At 31.4% G+C, this 19,893-nt stretch overlaps 1 protein-coding gene and 1 pseudogene across 1 annotated transcript in view; one reads left to right on the top strand and one right to left on the bottom strand.

The window, feature by feature from the left end:
- LOC146720093 (uncharacterized) overlaps nucleotides 1-19,319 on the top strand; it is a 40,633-nt gene extending 21,314 nt beyond the window's left edge. Inside the window, exons 2-3 of the mRNA XM_085489055.1 lie at nucleotides 17,810-18,121; nucleotides 18,686-19,319. Coding sequence (XP_085345181.1) covers nucleotides 17,824-18,121; nucleotides 18,686-18,837 — 450 coding nt within the window. The 5' untranslated portion in view covers nucleotides 17,810-17,823 and the 3' untranslated portion in view covers nucleotides 18,838-19,319. The remainder of the gene's footprint in view (nucleotides 1-17,809; nucleotides 18,122-18,685) is intronic.
- On the bottom strand, nucleotides 5,237-11,091 carry LOC146720094 (uncharacterized; annotated as a pseudogene).
- Nucleotides 19,320-19,893: the final 574 nt, after the last annotated feature.

The following is a 19,893-nucleotide window of genomic DNA, read 5'->3' as shown; positions in this document are numbered from 1 at the left end:
TTCCTTTTCTTTCCCCTCTTCCTCCTTTCCCTTCGAACCACACTATTAACGGCATGTGATCCGAGTCCACCCTTTCACCTATCTCTAACTTCCTGATTTCCTCTCTTACCTCCTCATTACCTATTATATAATCTATTACCGATTTCCCATTCGGCCCCATATACGTCCACCCCCCTTCCTCATCCCCTGCTATTCCTCCATTCATTATCGCCCACCCCTTTTCCTCCAACTTCTTCACCAACCTTCTCCCTTCCCCATTTACTTTTGTATCTCTTGATTTTCTCCCCTTCCCTTCTCCTCCTTCCTCCTCTCCTATCTCCACTCTTCCTCCTAAATTTCCCGTTCTTGCATTAAAATCCCCCCCTATTATCGTTTTTACTCTGTCTCTCTCCTCCTCCATCCACTCATTCATCTCCCCTAGTTTCTTCTCCATCTCCCCATTTATGTACACTCCCACCAACCTCCATCTCTCCCCTCCTTTTCCTATCATCACCTCCACCATTCCCTCTTTGTCCGCCTTACACTTTCCTTCTATTCCTACCCCTTTTTTCACCCTCACTATAATTCCATATATGTATGTATGTATGTATGTATGCGTATGTATGCGTAGAAAATGTTTATAAAGATATATATATATATATATATATATATATATATATAAATATATCTTTATAAACATTTTCTACGCATACATACGCATACATACATACATACATACATACATACATGCATGCATATAAAGAAATATACTAACCTTTTCATCCAGCCTTTCTTGAAGGAAATTCTATGTTGACAAAGAGGCAGACGTTTTGCGTTATATTATTCTATGTATGAGAGAGACAAAGATAATATGACTGTCTGTCCTTGTCTAACTGCACGATTGCAGCTCCATCTATCGCGACATCGCGTAACTAATTTTCTGCTCTGTATTATTTCTAAATGTCATTTCGCACATACACATGTGAATGAAATATTCCACAATCGAGATCTTTTTTATTAGACTTCTAAACTTATTTCTGCAAAGTCACTCAAAGGTACTCAAAAATTTAAACGATCTAATAATAAATTATCACGAAAAGTAACTGATATGTTATTCAAGGTGCCAGTTCAAAGTGAACATACGTAAAGTGTATATTATCTAAATTTAGTAATAATATATTATCATGAAAAGTAACTGTAATATTTTATTCAAGGTGCAAGTTCACATTGAATATACATACATATAAGTAAAACTGATTACAATTTGATTCTAGAAAATATTCCTTTATGCAATCTTTTGGAGGAAACGGTTTTATTTTGTACGTATAAATTGTGAAACTTTTATACAAGCAAATATTGTTATAACGTGACGCAAGAAGCCAAAAAAAACTCGTATTTAAAAATTTTTTGTCTTTTTATCACAAATTCAGGCCGCTCCCTCCTTTATTATTGCATTAATTTTAATCGTGAAAAAGCATTTGTTATTCTATTAACGCAATAAAAACTTCTCAATAGTGGCAAAATATAATCGGTTCGGTCGGTAAAAGTAGAGCTCCGGCATCCCCTTAATATATCTTATACTTTTTTACAAATCTTATAAATTAATCACGACACACGTCAATCGCGTCATGGGGGCCGCCATATTCTTGCGATCGATCAGTTTGCGCGTCTCTTACTTGAGGGTCTCTAGTTTAAAGATAAATCCAGTATAAGAAACACGATCGTCAATGTTTGTGTACCCTTTAAGTATCTCAAGACACGTTTAGCAGCGCTCCAGTGCACTTTTCCAGAATTTGTGTTAAACTGACTTAGGATATTAATTGAACGATCAAACGAACTTACCTGTAAGTGAAGTTCGATCGTAATTATACAAAGAGCCTCGTTCGAGGAGATTACACATGTAGTTCTTTTCCACTAGATGCCACAACTTTGAGAGTGAGAAAGAGAGCAGCCCCTCTACCTAGCCGCTCTCTCACCTTCCGGTCGCCATTATTTTTTAGAGCAAATTATTTTGAAATTGCTTTTTTGAGTAGGGTTTGGGTTAAAAATTTTTAAGTTTTTAAGCGGGATGTAATCTTCTCGAACGAGGTTCTTCGTATAATTACAATCGAACTTCACTTACAGGTAAGTTCGTTTGATCGTCCAATTATACTTTAGCCTTGTTCTCAAGATTACACATGTAGTTATTTAGATGGAATGGCAATTTCAAAACACATTTCTTAATATTTAATTATATATCTTTATTAATAGTCATGTCTTACTAATAATAAGATCTATATCTTTGGTATCATCATTGTACTTTTATAATTTGGCATTATGACAACAAAATATAAATAATATCTTTTGAAAGAATATACATAAGGAACACATATAATAATTTACTCTTCGTGAGTACGTAAAAAATTAAAAGAAAACAAAACAAACTCAAAACAAAATTCTTCATATGTCTAAAGTAGTATTCGCAAAAGAAACATCATCAGTTGTAATTGGACGGTTATAGAATTTCGCAAAGACCTGGGAGTTTTCAGACTAACCTGCTGTTTTTCTAATTAGTGCTAAATTTAGTCCTCTACTGAACGCTTTTGAAGTAGAAGCATGTCGAGTTGAATGGGCTGAGAAGGTAGATGTATCTATCTTACTGTCCTTTAGTACTGATTTTATCCAGTGACTGAAAGTTTGTGTATTTATTGCTTTGTATGGTTTTCTTGTTGTGATAAATAACTGTGTATTTCCTCTAATTTTCTGTGTAATTTCTAAGTATCTTGTTAGAGATCTGACTAAACATAATTCCGGTCTATCAATAAAGCTTGATAGAACAATTAAGGGCTGAAATCTCCCAGGTCCCGACGTCTTTATTATTTCTGGAATTCTAATCTCCAATCTTTCTGTCGACTTAATAATAATATTATTAATTTTTATACTGGTCAAAGTCTGAGCTTTATGAGCTGTGCATAAAGCTAATAACATTGTTGTCTTTTTACTTAAAGTGTTAAGGCTTAAACTTTCTAAGGGAAACTTTCTAAATATTTGAGAACTAAAGAAACATCCCACGTAAATGCATACTTTGGTCGTGTGGGTTTCAACCTAAAGACGCCTTTTAAAAATCGAGAAATTAACTTATCCTCTCCAATCTTATTTCTGGAAACTAAAGATATTGCTGATCTGTGGGAGTTTAGTGTCCCATACAAGGCGCCTTCTTTAAAACATTTTGTCAAAAATTGTATCACAGTTTCATAAGACGGATTAAAGAAGTCTAGTTTGTTTTTATCACAGTATGCATTCCATTGTCTGAAGGACGATCCGTACTGTTTAATCGTAGAATTTGATAGCGAAGCTAACATTATCTCTAATGAGTCTTGTAGGTACACCCTTTCTCAGGAAGGCTTCGCTGACAGCCTTTCTGCAATTAAACCTAGATGTTTCGTTCTGGGGTGTTGGACTGACCTATTTGGTGACAAAAGTAAATTAGAATCTGGTTTAAAAATAATTGGTTTAAATATCACTAATTTTGTAAACAATGGATACCATGGTTGATTCGGCCAGTTAGGAACAACGACAATATTACACGCTTCTTCTCTTTTTATTTTAACTAAAGTCTTTAAAATTAAAATAAATGGGGAAAGGCGTAAAAATTTAGTTTGGACCAAGAGAGCGTGAATGCATCAATTTGGTTCTGGGAACCACGAAACAAATCTATCGCATTTGCTATTCGGACTTGTAGTAAATAGATCGATTTCTGGATTGCCTAAGGCCCTAATTAACCTATTAAATGCAAAAGGAGCTAGTTCCCATTTGCCATCTTCGTTTTTTAGTCTCGATAAAATATCTGCTTCAATATTATTCTTAGAAAGAATGTATGATGCGAATAGAAATATGTTTCTTTCTTCGACCCATTTCCAGATTCTTCTAGCTAAGTAATGATATTTCAAATATTTAACGCCTCCCATTTTATCAATGTACGATATATGTAGTATTGTCTATTCTTAAAAGTATCTGACAATTTTTTAAGCCTGATGCTAATTTCTTTAGAGCTAATTCTACTGTTAGTAATTTTAAATAGTATATATGTTTTTTCCTTAACGATTCATCCCGGAATCCATATGCTCTGTCGTTATCTCTTACTGCGTTCCAGCCGGTTGTGGATGCGTCAGTGTAAATTGTTGTTTCATAATTTCCTGATTTAATCTGGTTGACTGTATTTGTCAATTTACAGCGCCACCAATTCAACTCTGGAATTACGTATCCGGGAATAATCATTGTTTTATTATAGTTGTAATTGTTAATAATAAGTGCGAATAACTTTTCTCTTTCCAACAATTTTGTATATAAAAACTCGTATTTTATTGTTGGGCATGCTGCGACCAATTTGCCAATTAGTTGTGCAAATTCGTTGATTGAACAAGTTTTCTTAGAATAAAATTTATTCAACATATTAATTATACAACATATTATATTAAATTTTCTCTTTTCTTTGATGTTAATTTTATACATTATTTATCTGAATCAATAATGAAACCTAGAAATTTACATCTTGTCGAAGGTTCACGATTGCTTTTTCTTTTATTTATTAAAAAACCTAAAGAAAGTAATAATTCCTTTGTTTTAAATACGTTGACTTTACATCTTTCTATACTATCTTCTATGCATAATATATCATCTAGGTATATAGTTAATGAAAACCCTTTAGTTCTAAGGAATTTTGCAACTGGCTTTAATAACTTGGTAAAGACATATGGACTCGTACACAAACCGAAAGGTAAGCAGAAAAATTCATATATCTTGTCCAAGAATTGAAATCTCAAATATTTCCTACTTTCTTCATGCATTGGGACTACATAGTACGCGTCCTCAAGATCAATTGAAGCCATGAAATAATTTGGAAAAATCAGTTTTATTGCCGTACGTAGATCTTCTAATTTAAAATGATTAGTATCGATAAACTCATTTAGCTTCTTTAAGTTCAAGATAAATCTGTGAGAACCGTCAGGTTGTTTTATTAGAAAGTATGAAGACAGAAACTGATTTTTTCTGGGTGTACAGATTTGTATTGCTCCTTTCTCTAACAACCGCTCAATAACTTGTCTATAGGCTTTAATCTCATTCTTGGTATTAAATCTAATAACCGGACATTGATTTTGAACCACCTCTGAATGGAATTTTATTCTGTATCCTTTTATGCAATTTAGTACGAATCCGTTATTTGTTATTTTTTGCCATTCAGAGAGGAAATATTTTAATCGGCCAGCGTTACCTACATCTACTTGTCCCTGCACCTCGATGATCTGGAGCTCCGATGTGTGTGTGCCCTTGAGTTCAGAGGTTTCTTCGTCTTGAATGTCAAGCGAGGACGATTTTGGCCCTGGGTGTTTGTGTAGTTTGCCTGGTTGGTGAGTGGCCTCCTTGCCTGCGGGTCCTTCCAGTTTAAATATTTTGAACCTTGGTATTGATTGTGAGTTGTAGGTTTTGGCAGTGTTTAATTTTTTACATTTTGAGAAAGCTTTTCTATATTCTTCGAATTTTTAATTTTATCTGCCAGATTATTTCCAAACAGAAAACTATCTGGTTTTGTTTCCTTAAGCATGTTTTAGAACTGTTTTTTGACTCCCGGATAAATAAACGCCTTTCGAGATTCTGATTGATTATGGTGAATTTCTATGATCAATTTTGCTGCTTCATTCAGCCTTTGTACAAAAATCAGTTTGTCACACTCCTCTTCTGCCATAATCATCGTTAAGGCTGATCCGATTGCAGTTAATGCTGATCCGGCTAACTTCTGATTTTCAAGCATAAACTTATCTTTTTTCAAATATAATCTCTATAATATAAATATAAATTTAAAGATATAAGACAGGCAATAAGAGCCAACTCGCGGATGACAGTGCGTTATCCTAACGAACCTAAATTTTTCGTTAGGATTAAGTATCTGTGCACAAGGCACCAAATTTTCCTTGGTCACGGCCAAGATTTTAAAATATGAAATAATCTCATATTTGAGATTTAATTTCAATAACCCTTTCACCCCCCTGCGAAAATAAGTAAATGCAAGAGAAAAATATAGATCCGAAAGTCGCTGAATCGGGAATCGAACCCGAGACCTTTCGCTTGCCGGGCGACTGCTCTTCCAACTGAGCTATTCAGATCCTTCCGATTCCATACTTTTCTCTGCTATATGTAATAATGTTAATAAACAAGCGCGTTTTAAGCCAGCGTGTATAAATTAAGAGTTTAACAAGGCTCTGTAATATTGTTAACTATAATAAATAATATAAATAATTTATGTCATTTTTTGGTCAATGTTTAGTCAATATGATGTTAAATTGACATAATTTTGACCTTCTGTTCTCCTTGGGGAATGACCTTTATATACAACAGTAACAATAGTTAGTAACTTACTAAATGGTAATCGCAAAGTCGCAAGCAAATCGACCAATTATTACATTTAAGAATTTTTTAAAATACTTGACTGTGATTGGTCGATCTTAATTATGTGTTGTTCGAAAATCGAACGTTCAAAACCTGCAAGTAAAAGCATTAGAAAATTCATGCAAAATTCATGCATCATTATCATGTCACATGCATCATGCGACTATATATAAAAATTTATATTATAATCAAATAGCGCTCGGCCGCATGGGCATACGGTTACCCCGTGCCTTCAAGAAATAAGCGCTTGCGTTATCTCATATTAAATTGTAAACACCGCGGTCGCGCGAGAGGAGATAAAAAATAGCTATATTCATAACAAAAATGAGATGTTGTTCGAGTAATAAACAATTACAAAAATGTTCTTTCGCCCTCAATCTATCGATAGAATATTAGAAATGTTTGCGAATATTCTCGAACATAGGGCCTATATAAACCTCCTCTCAAGCGGCCGCGGTGCTCTTTCCGATTGCTAGTCGTCGCGAACAGAGTGCGTTTTTCCGATAAAGATTGCTTGTCTTTTTTCGTGCTAATTACCGTTGCTTGCGGACAGAAATAATTATATTCTCGATTCGGCTTTTCTCTCGGTTTATTGTACATTGATTATACGTTCGACTCGGCAGTTCTTTGTGGTTAATTCTATGCGGTTTTGACAATTGTGTTTTTTGTGTTAGTTAAATATATATTCAGTGTTAACTTTACGCGGGTGTTGAGTTCAGTGAGTTTCTACCGTCCTGCTTCCGACTTCCCTATCCTGCATTCCGTCGTGCACATGTGTTATATTATTTTATGTACACTAAATATATATGAGAATTGTAGGTAAAAGATTAAATCATATAAAGATCCATATGTTACTGTTATCAGAATTTAATAACATTATAACGGCTATCATACTTAAACGATACTTTTAGCGCATGTTTCCAAAAAAGTAACTCATAAAGTAACTGTTAAAATAGTTACTAGTTACTAAAAAAATGTAACTAAGTTACAGTTACAGTTACAGATGGAGAAAAGTAACGAAGTTTGTAGCATTCATCATCCACACCTTTCATTTACACTCTACACTTTTATTACACCTTACACTTTTCACTGCACTTTTACACTTTTTACATCTTTATACATTTGTAATAACTTCAATTCATTAATATACATAATGTTTTTAAGAAAAATCAATATTTCCATAACAACACATTCATTCATTTATTTGTTACATATTAATTCTTTTTTTTCTTTCGCTTTATACTTTCAATGAATAAACATTACTTTTTCAAAGATCTGGTGAATTTATTTATAAGTCGCTACAAGTTAAGTTATAGTTACCGAAAAAAGTAACTGTAACTGTAACTTCGTTACAAGTAACTCGTTACTTCCCAACCCTGGGTTATATATATATATATATATATATATATATATATATATATAATATATATTACATATATATATTATATATATATTACACACACACACATATATATATATATATATATACCATATATATATATTACATGAATTGGTCTCTGGATCCAGAACCCGTGTTGCCATCTATTATGGCGGGAACAACAGTGATCTCCTAAAAAGAAACGATAATTGCTTTATTCTGACCGCTTTATCTAGTCCTTTTGTAAAAAAGGCATGCAAAGTCGATCCTCGCATGTATTGTTGCCGCGTTTCCGCGTTGCTGATTGGTTGTCTCGATTCGCATTGTGTATTGTATTCATATCAAACAACTGTCATTGCAAAGGTTAATAGTTTGTGCGAAAGTTAATAGTTTGACAGTTGTTCTAAATAATATTAAATCAAAGCATATAAAATCAATGGCGCGCGCGAAGCTAATATAGTCCATTTCTAAAAAAGGCATGTAAAATCGATAATCGCATCTCTTGAAGTTTATTATTGTCGCTTTTCCGCGATGCTAATTGGCTGTCTCGATTCGCGTTATATTCGTAGCATTGAGCAGCTGTCATCGCGAAGGTTAATAGTTTGACAGTTGTTCAAAATAATATTATATCAAAGCACATAAAATCAATAGAGCGCGCAAAGCGCGCGCTTGTGTTATCTAGTCCTTTTTGTACAAAAAGGCATGCAAAGCCAATTCTTGCGTGTATTATTGCTCTTTTTCCGCTAAATTTAATGAGATTCATGAAGTATTTTGGCTAATATCTGGAAATTAAGAATTTGTAATTCCCGGCCAGGCGACAGGAGTCTCCACCAAGCTTCCTGCCGACCCTTAATAGTTTGACAGTTGTTCAAAATAATATAATAAATTAAAAGCATATAAAATCAATTTAAATTATTTGCGCGAAGCGCGCGCTTGTGTTGTCTAGTCTACTCCATTTCTAAAAAAGGCATGTTATTTATTCTCGAATGTATCGAAGAATTGTTGCCTTTAATCCGCGATGCCGATTGGTTCCGTCATAGCGTTTACTTCGTGAGTGGCTGTTATTGCATATTTTGACAGTTGTATGTATCGAGAGGTTAGTGTAGTGATAGTGATAATAATGTATATTGAAGGATTTGGTATCTAATAGTTAAAATCTGATAAATAAGTTTTTATTAATTATGTGATTGAATAGTTTTGACTACAGTTTCTCACAATCAGTTAGAAAGGGAAATAGAAATTCGGTGAATTAAAATTATGTATATATAGAAATGTAGTTAATTTAGATTATGTACATAATGGAAATTCAAGAATTAAAATTATGTACATAATAGAAATTCAGCGAATTAAAATTATACCCAGATAGCCACAGTAATTATTATGACATCATTTTGATGTCAAAATGCATCATTTTGATGGCAAATGCATTTTGACATCAAAATGATGTCATAATAATTACTGTGGCTCTATCTGGGTAAGATAATAAATATAAAGAATTAATTTTATGTACAAAATAAAAATTCGTTGAATTTGCGTAATGTACATAATTTTAATGCTTGAATTTACAATATGTACATAATTTTGATTCCCCGAATTTCTATTATGTACTTAATTTTGATTCGCCGAATTTATATTATGCACATAATTTTAATTTTTGAATTTTCATTATATATGTATTTAATTTTGATTCGCCGAATTTTAATTTCCCTTATGTGCATAATTATTATTCTTGAATTTTTACTATATGTACCATATGTAATTTTAATTCTTTGCCAAAAATAAAAGCCCTTCTTTTATTTTTTTATGTTTCAGTCATTGAAAGGGATAATTAAATTATAAAATTTTAGGATACAATGTACGAATCATTATGTTAGGTATTGACACGTCATATTACAATATTTTTTCTATCAATCTGAGGACCACTTCGATGAAGTATTCCAATATTTTGAAACCCAATCTTTCCTTTTTTAATTAGTTTCAGTCATTTAGATCTATAATTAATTTTTTCCAAATTTTAGGACTCAATGTACGAATCAATATGTGTTAGATATTGACACGTCATATTTCTATATATTTTATTATCAATCTGACGACCATTTCAAGGATGTAGTCCCATACTTTGAAATCTTATCTTTCATTTTTTAATTAGTTTCAGTCATTTAAAGCGATAATTAATTTTTCTAAATATTAGGACCTTTTATAAGAATCATTATGTTGGATATTGACACGTCATATTTTAATATTTTTTATTATCGAACTGAGGCTTATTTAAAAAACGTATTCCCACATTTTGAGGCCCTCTTTCATTTATTAATTAGTTTCAGTCATTTAAAACAATAATTAATTTTTTCCAACTTTTATGACTCAATGTGTACGAATTAATATGTCAGGTATATTGACACGTCATTTCTCAATATTTTTTATTATTAAAGTGAGGACAATTTCAAGGACGTATTCCCATATTTTGAAGCCCGCTCTTTCATTTTTTAATTAATTTTAGTCATTTAAAGCAATGATTAAATTTTCCTAATTTTAGGACCCAATATAATGTACGTATGTTTGGCATTGACATGTCATATTTCAATATTGTTTCTATCTGAGGACCACTTCGATGACGTATTCCAATATTTTGAAACTCGATCTTTCATTTTTTAATTAGTATAAGTCATTTAAATCTATAATTAATTTTTTCCAACTTTTATGACTCAATGTGTACGAATCAATATGTCAGGTATATTGACACATCATTTCTCAACATTTTTTATTATCAAAGTGAGGACAATTTCAAGGACGTATTCTCATATTTTGAAGCCCGGTCTTTCTTTTTTTAATTAATTTTAGTCATTTAAAGCGATGATTAATTTTTCCAAATTATAAGACCCAGTATATGAATCATTATTGCGTGTGCGCGGGTGCGCGCGCGCGCGTGTGTGCACACCGACCGGCAGGAATGATGTTCGGCGTCAGATTTTAGATGTGTGTATACGTGTATAATAGCCGAAAATCATATGCACACATACGTAGCGCGACATTGTATGTGTCGCTTGAAGCGCGGCGGAGATCAAGGAGTGAAGGAGAAAGTAGTAGGGGGTATTCCGATATTGCATCTTTCTCAAACATTGTATGATCGAGAGAGAAAGCAATACAAGACGTGGTATCATTTAGTGGTGTCCAATAGCTGTCTCACTCACTCGACTATGAATTGAAGGAGTGCGAGTGAGACAGCTATACGGACATGCAGACACCGCGGGTCGCGCTTGTCTATCGGTGTCTCGTTCCCTCCGTCGTACATTTCTGACATTGGACACCATTCCTGCCGGTCAGTGTATACATATGTATATATAAACACAGGATGTCTCAAGTCTGAAAACAATCAAATATTTCATAAACTTAATATATACATGTTATATAAAAATCTTTCAAAAATGACTTGTAGGGCTTTAAGGGAATGCTGACTATGTCTGTTTTACCGACTTTGAATTCAAGGGCTTTTATTTTTGGCTAGGTTAAAAAATCTTTCTCCACAATTAATGTACTGATAATAATGAACGGGGACTCTCAATAGAGATGTCGTAAAAGAATAATACAGAAGTAATAAAAATGAGATTCAAAGTCTGTATCAAATAAGATTTGTAATTGAATTAATTATGTATGTATATTTGCATGCGGAATCGATGGCATAAAACAGCAAAAATTGGTTGCAGGACAGCGCTCCCCATTCATTATTATTAGTACTTTATTGTGAAAAATTTTTCAATTTGTATATTCAATAAAAAGCGAACCTAACCTAACTTAAAGTCGGTGAAACAAAACTACGGCAGCATCCCTCAGATAGAAATGCCTGATGATCAGATTTCATCATGTCATGGGGTGCGTTCCGTTATGCACTGCAAGTACTGGCACTATGACGTCATGCAAGTGTACTGTTGACAGCGTTCCTTTTTAATTTTGTGCACTTTGAAGCTACTGCAAAATAGTAAAACGGAACGCACTACAGTACGCTTTCAGCAGACTTTTAACTAACCTTTTTCGCTAATAATCATCGAGTGAAAAATTGGTGAAATGGATAATACCATTATTGCATTAATTACATATAATTTAATCGAGAATATATATGATTCGAGTGAGTCATCAAGTGAAAGCGATTTGGAAATGGAATTAATAAATGAAATGGGACGACAAATTAAAATACCTAGAATAAAATGTAAAAATTACGTTAAAAATATTGTATCATTATATTCAGATATGGAATTTAAAAGTTAGTTCCATCGTACACATGGAGGTAGCCATCTTGATTACTGCGAGTGCTTTACCTCGCCGGTTGCAGTAATCGCAACAGGAAATAACGTCAAAATTAATGACGTCATATACTCATGATAGTACTTTCGCAGTGCACTGCTATCTATATCGGAACGCTATTGGTAGTACTGTCAGTACTTGCAGTGCATAACGGAACGCACCCTTTATCTTCTGATTTTTTATGATTGAAATGTATTGTATGTCTTGTAATCATATTATGATGATAGGTATTATAAGCGCAAGTTACATACATATGATGAAAAATGTAAGTTATATATTATAATTTGAGCATATTCATGTATACTCATAACATTTTCTGCAATACATTTTTAAGATATCATAATATGTCCGTGTTTTGAGTAGCATATGAGCCTGCATCTGTGTCTATTTTTGTCATCATATTTTAAGAAATATGAGTACAATATGAGTACAGAATGCATATATTTTGCTATCTGGGGCCCTTAAATGGTACACTATATAACAATATTAATGTAATTTTGAATAGCACCAATCAAGATCACAAAAAAATTATACTTTGAATTTTTTAAATGGAAATTCTTTGTTTTTATTTGCATACTCCTTCAAAGGACGAAGTGATTAATACAGAAGGGAGAAGATTGATAAATTTTCTGGAGGAGAAAGGGTGGAGTACAATGAGAGAGGTATGAACGTAATCGCTGAAAGGTGACAATTTAATGACATTTCGTAACACATCGTGAATGGGGTTAATGAATAGGACAAATGTTAAGAAATGAGAGGTAATATATATGTAATATACATATAATAATATACACATATAAAATATGATATATATAAAATGCACATATATATAATAATATTCAATAATATATAATATATATAATATTAATAACAGAGAGAAAGAGAGGGGGGGGGGAGAGAGAGGGGGGGAGGGAAGGAGAGAGAGAAGAGAGGAAACCTAAAAAAATATAGACATCGAAGAATTGGAAAAAAGGAGAGAAAGAGGAAATGAGAAAAGGAGATAAAGCTTTGTATATTAGTTGTAATTTTTACAAATTTTAGGACCCAATGTACGAATCATTATATTAGATATTAACACGTTATTTTGTAATATATTTTATTATCAAACTGAGGACTATTTTAAAAACGTATTCTCATATTTTGAAGCCCGCGCTTTAATTTTTTAAAATTAATTTCAGTCATTTAATGTGATAATTAATTTTTCCAAATTTTAAAACACAATGTACGAATCATTATGTTAGGTATTGACACGTCATATTTTTTTTTATCAATCTGAGGACCACTTCGGTCACGTATTCCAATATTTTGAAACCCAATCTTTCATTTTTTAATTAGTTTCAGTCATTTAAAGCGATAATTAATTTTTCTAAATTTTAGGACCCTTTATAAAAATCATTATATTGGGTATTGACACGTCATATTTTAATATTTTTTATTATCGAACTGAGGCCTATTTAAAGAACGTTTTCCCATATTTTGAGGCCCGTTTTTTTATTTAGTAAATAGTTTTAGTCATTTAAAACGATAATTAATTTTTTCCAACTTTTATAACTTAATGTGACAATTTCAAGGATGTATTCCCATATTTTGAACCACGCTCTTTTATTTTTTAATTATTTTTTTGCATTTAAAGCGATGATTAATTTTTCCAAATTATAGGACCCAGTATATGAATCATTATGTTAGGTGTTGATACGACATATTTAAATATTTTATATTATCAATCTGAGGACCATTTAAAAGACGTATTCCCATATTTTAAAGCCTGCTATTTCATTTTTTAATTAGTTTCATTCATTTAAAGCGATAAGTAAGATTAAAATGATAATTAAAAGAAAATTGAAATAATAATTAAAATTAAATTACGTATTCCCAGAGAATTATTGCAGTGACTTCTCTTTTTTTAATTAATTAATATTAAATAATAGATTTTTATTCTTCGCCAGAGAGAATTTAAAAAATAATAAGAAAATTAATGATTAGTTCAACCGTACTGGCTCTTATTAATATTATTCTTCTTTATTAGATATGAAGTACACTACCTTAAATTTAGGTCCTTTTCAAGTGCTAAAATTATAAAAAATCAATAGTTAGCGACGCAAAACTAAAACTAAATACAAGTCAATTCGTGCAAGGAGAGACAACAATGTACTTACTTAAAACAATTCTAATAAGCCACATTAAGATATAGAGATATAAATTATGATATGTTAAGCGCTGTCAACTTTAACATGTTGCTAAGACATTCTGTCAATTACTGATACAAGACGCTAAATTATTTTAATGACCTTATCATAAACAGAGTTGAGATTTTTGTGTCAGTTTGAAGATTGATTGTGTTTGTTTGCTTTTTAATATATAACATTTCAGCAATCTCTCTCTTACGTCTATGTTTTTCAGTATGTAAAATACAAGGGTCAAACCACCGGAAATCGTGATTGTATTCTATTCTATGTTTACTAACAACCGACAGATTCGATTCATGCTTTTTAATGTTATTCTGATGTTTCTTTATGCGAGTATTTAGATGTCTCTTTGTTTGTCCTATGTAAGAAACATTGCAATTAATGCATTCCAATCTATAAACGACATTTGTTTTATTTAATTTAAAAGTGGAATTCTTACCTCTTTTGATAAGGCTACTTAGTTTTTTCTGTAATTTATATACCACTTCTCCAGTATGTAAGTTTCGAGATTAATTTATATATGGAACTTAGTGATCTCAAACCAAGAGATACAGTTCCGAATAATTAATTTTTTGTGCTTTGGCCGATTTAAAAAATATCATATTTATATTCTTAATATTGAGAGCCGATAAAAATATTTCTTTCTGATTATATACCACTCTTAGTCCTTTTTTTCTAAGCGATTTAGAGATGTTGTCGCTGAAATTTTCCATGTATGGTAACACAATGTATGTACGATCATTTAAGTTATTAATATTACTATTTTTACTGCTATTGTTATTGGTATTTTTATTTTTTAAAAATTGTAGTCTTTTGATATATTTATTAATGGTAAGTAATGGAAATTTATTATTAGTTAAAATCTGTTTTACTATATTAATATTATCATTATGAAATTTTTTATTTGACAATAAGATGGCTCTGTCCACTAAATTGTTTATGCAGTTAATTTTATTTTTAAACGGATGGGCAGAAAGGAAGTTAATGTATCTCCCTAAGAAAGTGGACTTCCTAAACTAATTAGTGATTAACTTTCCTTCACTACACCTAATAATTGTTGTGTCTAAAAAATTGATGGAATTATTACATTCTATTTCATAGGTAAATTTTAACCGTTGGTGGTAAGCATTAAAAACCGATAACATCTCATCTAATTTATTGCGTGATATAACAGTAAAAATGTCATCGACATATCTGAAATAAATCGGAACTGCGAACTGCAATGAATGTAAGCAATGAGACTCTAGATCATCCATCACCATATCTGCCAGGATGGGTAACAGAGGAGACCCCATTGGGCTGCCAAAGACTTGTTCGTAAAATAGACCGTTAAAGCTAAAGGTAGTGGAATCCAAGACAACATTAACAGCATGTATAAGTTGCTCAAGATTGAGATTGGTGTTAGATGCGATCGTGTTCCATCTCTTTTTTATAGCTTCTTACTAAGTCTTTCGGTATGTTAGTATATAATGATGTGACGTCTAACAAAGGCCAACATTTCCTCACAATTAATGCTAATATTCTTAATTTTTTCCGCGAACGACCAACCGTCTTTAATATGTGATTTCGGTTTATTGATGGATTTATTTAAAATATTATGTATTGTGCTATATTATATACCGGACTGTCCAGCGCGGATACAATAATTCGTAGCAGAAAGCCCGTTTTATGTATCTTTGGAAGTCCGTAACATTGTGGGAGACTCCCATTTGTGCAATTCAACCATTTAAACATTGATTCATCTATGATTTTTTTATCCCGCCAAACTTTAATAACAGCATTTATGTTATTAGTGATGAAATGTAATTAGATAAACAAGATTGAAGTGTAAGATATTAGATAAAAAAGATTACATTTCAAAAATGAATGCAATGTTGGAAGACCACACCACCTATAGAAAATTAAACAGAGATCCCATAAAAAGAATCACTAATAACATTAATGTGCTCAATTCAAAGTTCAACAAACTGCTCAGTTCAGTTCAGTTGACGTTTTACCATCTTGTCGAAAGGTCGTATTGACACAATTAATTTATATGTGCTTTAATATAGTTTAAATTTTAAAAAAAGGTTAAATGTTATTTTATTTTAATTTATAGACTTGAGAAGGACCCAAAACAAGGGTCGAAACGTCGTCCTTAATTTTATTTGATGTCTAACCAACAATAAAAATATTTTTTTATGCCAGTTGGGTTGTTAAAAATTATTTGATTTATTTTATTAATCACTGGCGGAAAAAAGGAATTACTACTTATTAAAAAAAAATTTGTGTGCTAAGGACCACACGGTAGAAGTGAAACTTATACAAAAATATATACAATTATTTCTTGTATTTTGTGCTAAAATATAAAATAAGAAAAAAGTAGGACATCTCGACTGTAGAGTGACATATTAATCTGTTTCCATTTATTGTGACTCTAAGAACGAAACAATGGGTTTGTGATAACTGAAATATGAAATGAAAATTTTAGACTCAAAGTTGTTTAGAAATCTTGTGAATACTGCATCTAAAGTTGTCCCAGATCTTGTCATTGCTTCTTTTGGATCGTTTGTCATCTTTAGTTGTAATTTTTCTCGTAAAAATTCGATCAATGGCTGTGATTCCTCTGAGGCGAAGTTAGCGTTGAAGTCACCGCTGAGGATCATAGGTATTTTGTCCCAATCGGAGTCAAGTAGCGCAGCACCCTGGACCGTGTATGCCAGTAAAGATTGATGAATGAATTTTATATCTTCAATTTTCTGATTAGGTGAAATATAAATAACGATCATCATAATAGATATTTTATCCTCCATAATGCAACGAGCATTATTATTTTTTTATTAGATTATTACGCGAGGGAAGTTAAAAGAATCCTCCATTCTTCTCTTGCTGCCACTAACTTATTGCTTGCATTTTTTGTAACGGTCGGCCGTAACGTAACGCTTTCGCGCCAAATCGCGCCCAAAGAAGTTTCATTTCAAAAAATGCGCTGACTCTTACAATCTCTCTTTCCTTACCCCTTATTCCATACCCTTACCCCCTTTTTTCTATTATCAACTTCCCTTTTCCTCCCCCTCCCCTTCCTCCTTTACTCTTTCTCTGCCCTCCACCCTCTTTTTGCTCCCACTAACTTGCTTTACTTTACGTGACGGTCGGCCGTAACGTAATGTAACACTCTCGCGCCAAATCGTGCCCAAAGAAGTTTCACTTCAAAAATATATATATACCTATATTTTATTTCATATATAATAAAATAAGACCGATAATAAAATAAGGCCGTGACCAAGTAAAATTTGGTGCCTTGTGCACAGGTATTTAATTCTAACGAAAAAATTTTAGTTTTGTTGGAATAACGCACTGTCATCCGCGATTTGGCTCTTATTGCCTATTTATACACTTTAGATTTATATATAATAAAATATTTAATAAGTTAAACATATATTTAATGATATTAAAAAATTCTCTTTTATATCCGTTTTTATATTTATTTATATTTTTTATTAAATAATTTATAAATAAGCTTTTTCTCAATGAAAATAGAAATATTTCGCAATTTATGTTTCAGAATTTTGCAACCAAATGGCGCCGACTGTTTGTGTAGCAGAATTTCCGATGGTCGGAAATACCGTTAGTACATATGTTCGCCGACGAAAATCTCAAAACGGAATAAACATCATTAAACAGCAGACATTTGCGCTGGAGGAGATGATACAGCGAATTGAAACCATCATCGAAGAATCCCTAGTATCTCGTGAAAATTGTTTACGGAAATTAGAATATACAAATACGATATCAAACTGTGTTGTTCCAAATAAAAGTACGAAATATCCAGCAAATACGAATGAGTATTATAGAAAGCTCGTCGCACAAAGAAAAGGTACGATGTTAATTGTGAAATTTTAAATTTATTTTAAGAAATATTTTGAAGTAAAGAAATATCATGAACTTTATAATAAATACCAGAATATATGTTTTCGAATTAAATTGAGATAAATAATTTCCGTTAAAGAAAAAAAATTTTAATTAAGGATCCTCATATGGTCATGTTAGATTGTGACATCGGAGGTGAGAAAGTATACGCTGAAAATTCTTAGATGTAATTTTTAAATGAAAGGATATTTTGAGGAAACACACACACACACACATTGTTTTAAAAGGCTTTAGTACACTTTTAAAATACCTTACAAACTATACTTTTATCCATATATCTTTTTATTTTGAAATGGCATCTTAAAAATTTTTAGCGTGTTCTCTTCTGACATTACAATTCCAACATGATCGGCAAAGAGCTAGAAACCATATTAAATTTTAAAATTGAAATAAAATTTATTACAAAATTTTTTGACGGTGTAATTTTAGTTTATTTTGTTGAAGAGTAATTTTATTTTTTACGTTCTTGTTGTTGAGACATTCTGATACCTTAAATCATTAATTCTCGCAGATCTTTCGAGTATTATCGTACGCACGATAATTCTCGTACAGCGCAATCGCATCCTTCAGAGACGACTAAACGCATTACGAGCGGAGACTAGGAGATTTCTCTGTTCTGTATTAAATAATCCGGAAAATCAGTGTCAAGAACGAAGATTGTAAATGTCGATGTATTTCCGATGGATGGAATTGTCTCGTCGAAAAAAGTTTCATCTCTACTCGGCTTCAATTTGAGCGAAAACTTGTTTCACAAAGCTATCTTCACTTGCAATAATTATAATTATATGATGATAAGCCAAATTTTTGGTAATCTTCAGATTCAAGCAGACACAAATGTTAATTTCTTAGGATCTGAGGCTAATAATTTCTCATATATATTAACTAAACAAAAAGTTGTTTAAAAGAAAATAGCCTCGTATAAATATAGAAAATTTTAGCTATATTCTATTTTGATGGTTCTATATAAGATAGTTTTCTATTCTCAATAACATACAATATTAAGAAATTGACAAATATTTCTGAACAAGGGTATTTTGAAATGTCTAAACTTTATAGTAAAAGTATCAATTCATTTTTTCCCTTAAGGCATGTTCAGAATTGACGAAAAATAATTATAATTTACATTTTTTGTGAAATTTGGAATCTTTTTTGCTCGAAAAATTATAACTATTTAATTTCTTTTGTTGATGTATTAAGGCTTGTAGATGTGAGACCATATATTTTTGCAGAGATTCAATTTATTTGCTTATATCACTATGTTTAATGTTTAATTATTAATTTTATCTATAATTTTAATTATATCTAAAATTCGTGATTCTGACGGTTTTAATAGTTATATAGGAATATGCGTGATAATATGTTTGTAAATTAGGTTTTAAAAGCTATAAATGATGAGATTAATATTTAATAATAATTTATAAATGAGTTTAATATTTTCAATTTAGTCTTCAAGTATTAATGTTCCATGCGTATTAATATTTTTAATTAATAATTTTTTATGAAAGTAATTTTAAAGTTCGCTTTTAGAATCAGATTTTAATATATATAATATAATATAATGGATCATAAATATCAATACTTTAAGACTCTGGCTATTAAATTATTATATGCCTATTATTGAATATGTATATAGATTTGTTTATAGAAGGAAATGAGACATTATGTCTATATTAGTGGTGTAACGAATATTCGTATTCGCATTTGCATTCGCAAATATTC

This window comes from Nylanderia fulva, unplaced genomic scaffold (assembly GCF_048542155.1).
Source record: "Nylanderia fulva isolate GAGA-0341 unplaced genomic scaffold, ASM4854215v1 Scaffold78, whole genome shotgun sequence".
In the NCBI taxonomy this organism is placed as follows: Eukaryota; Metazoa; Arthropoda; class Insecta; order Hymenoptera; family Formicidae; genus Nylanderia; species Nylanderia fulva.
Note: the sequence above shows the minus strand (reverse complement) of the source record. Positions and strands in the feature narration are given on the sequence as shown.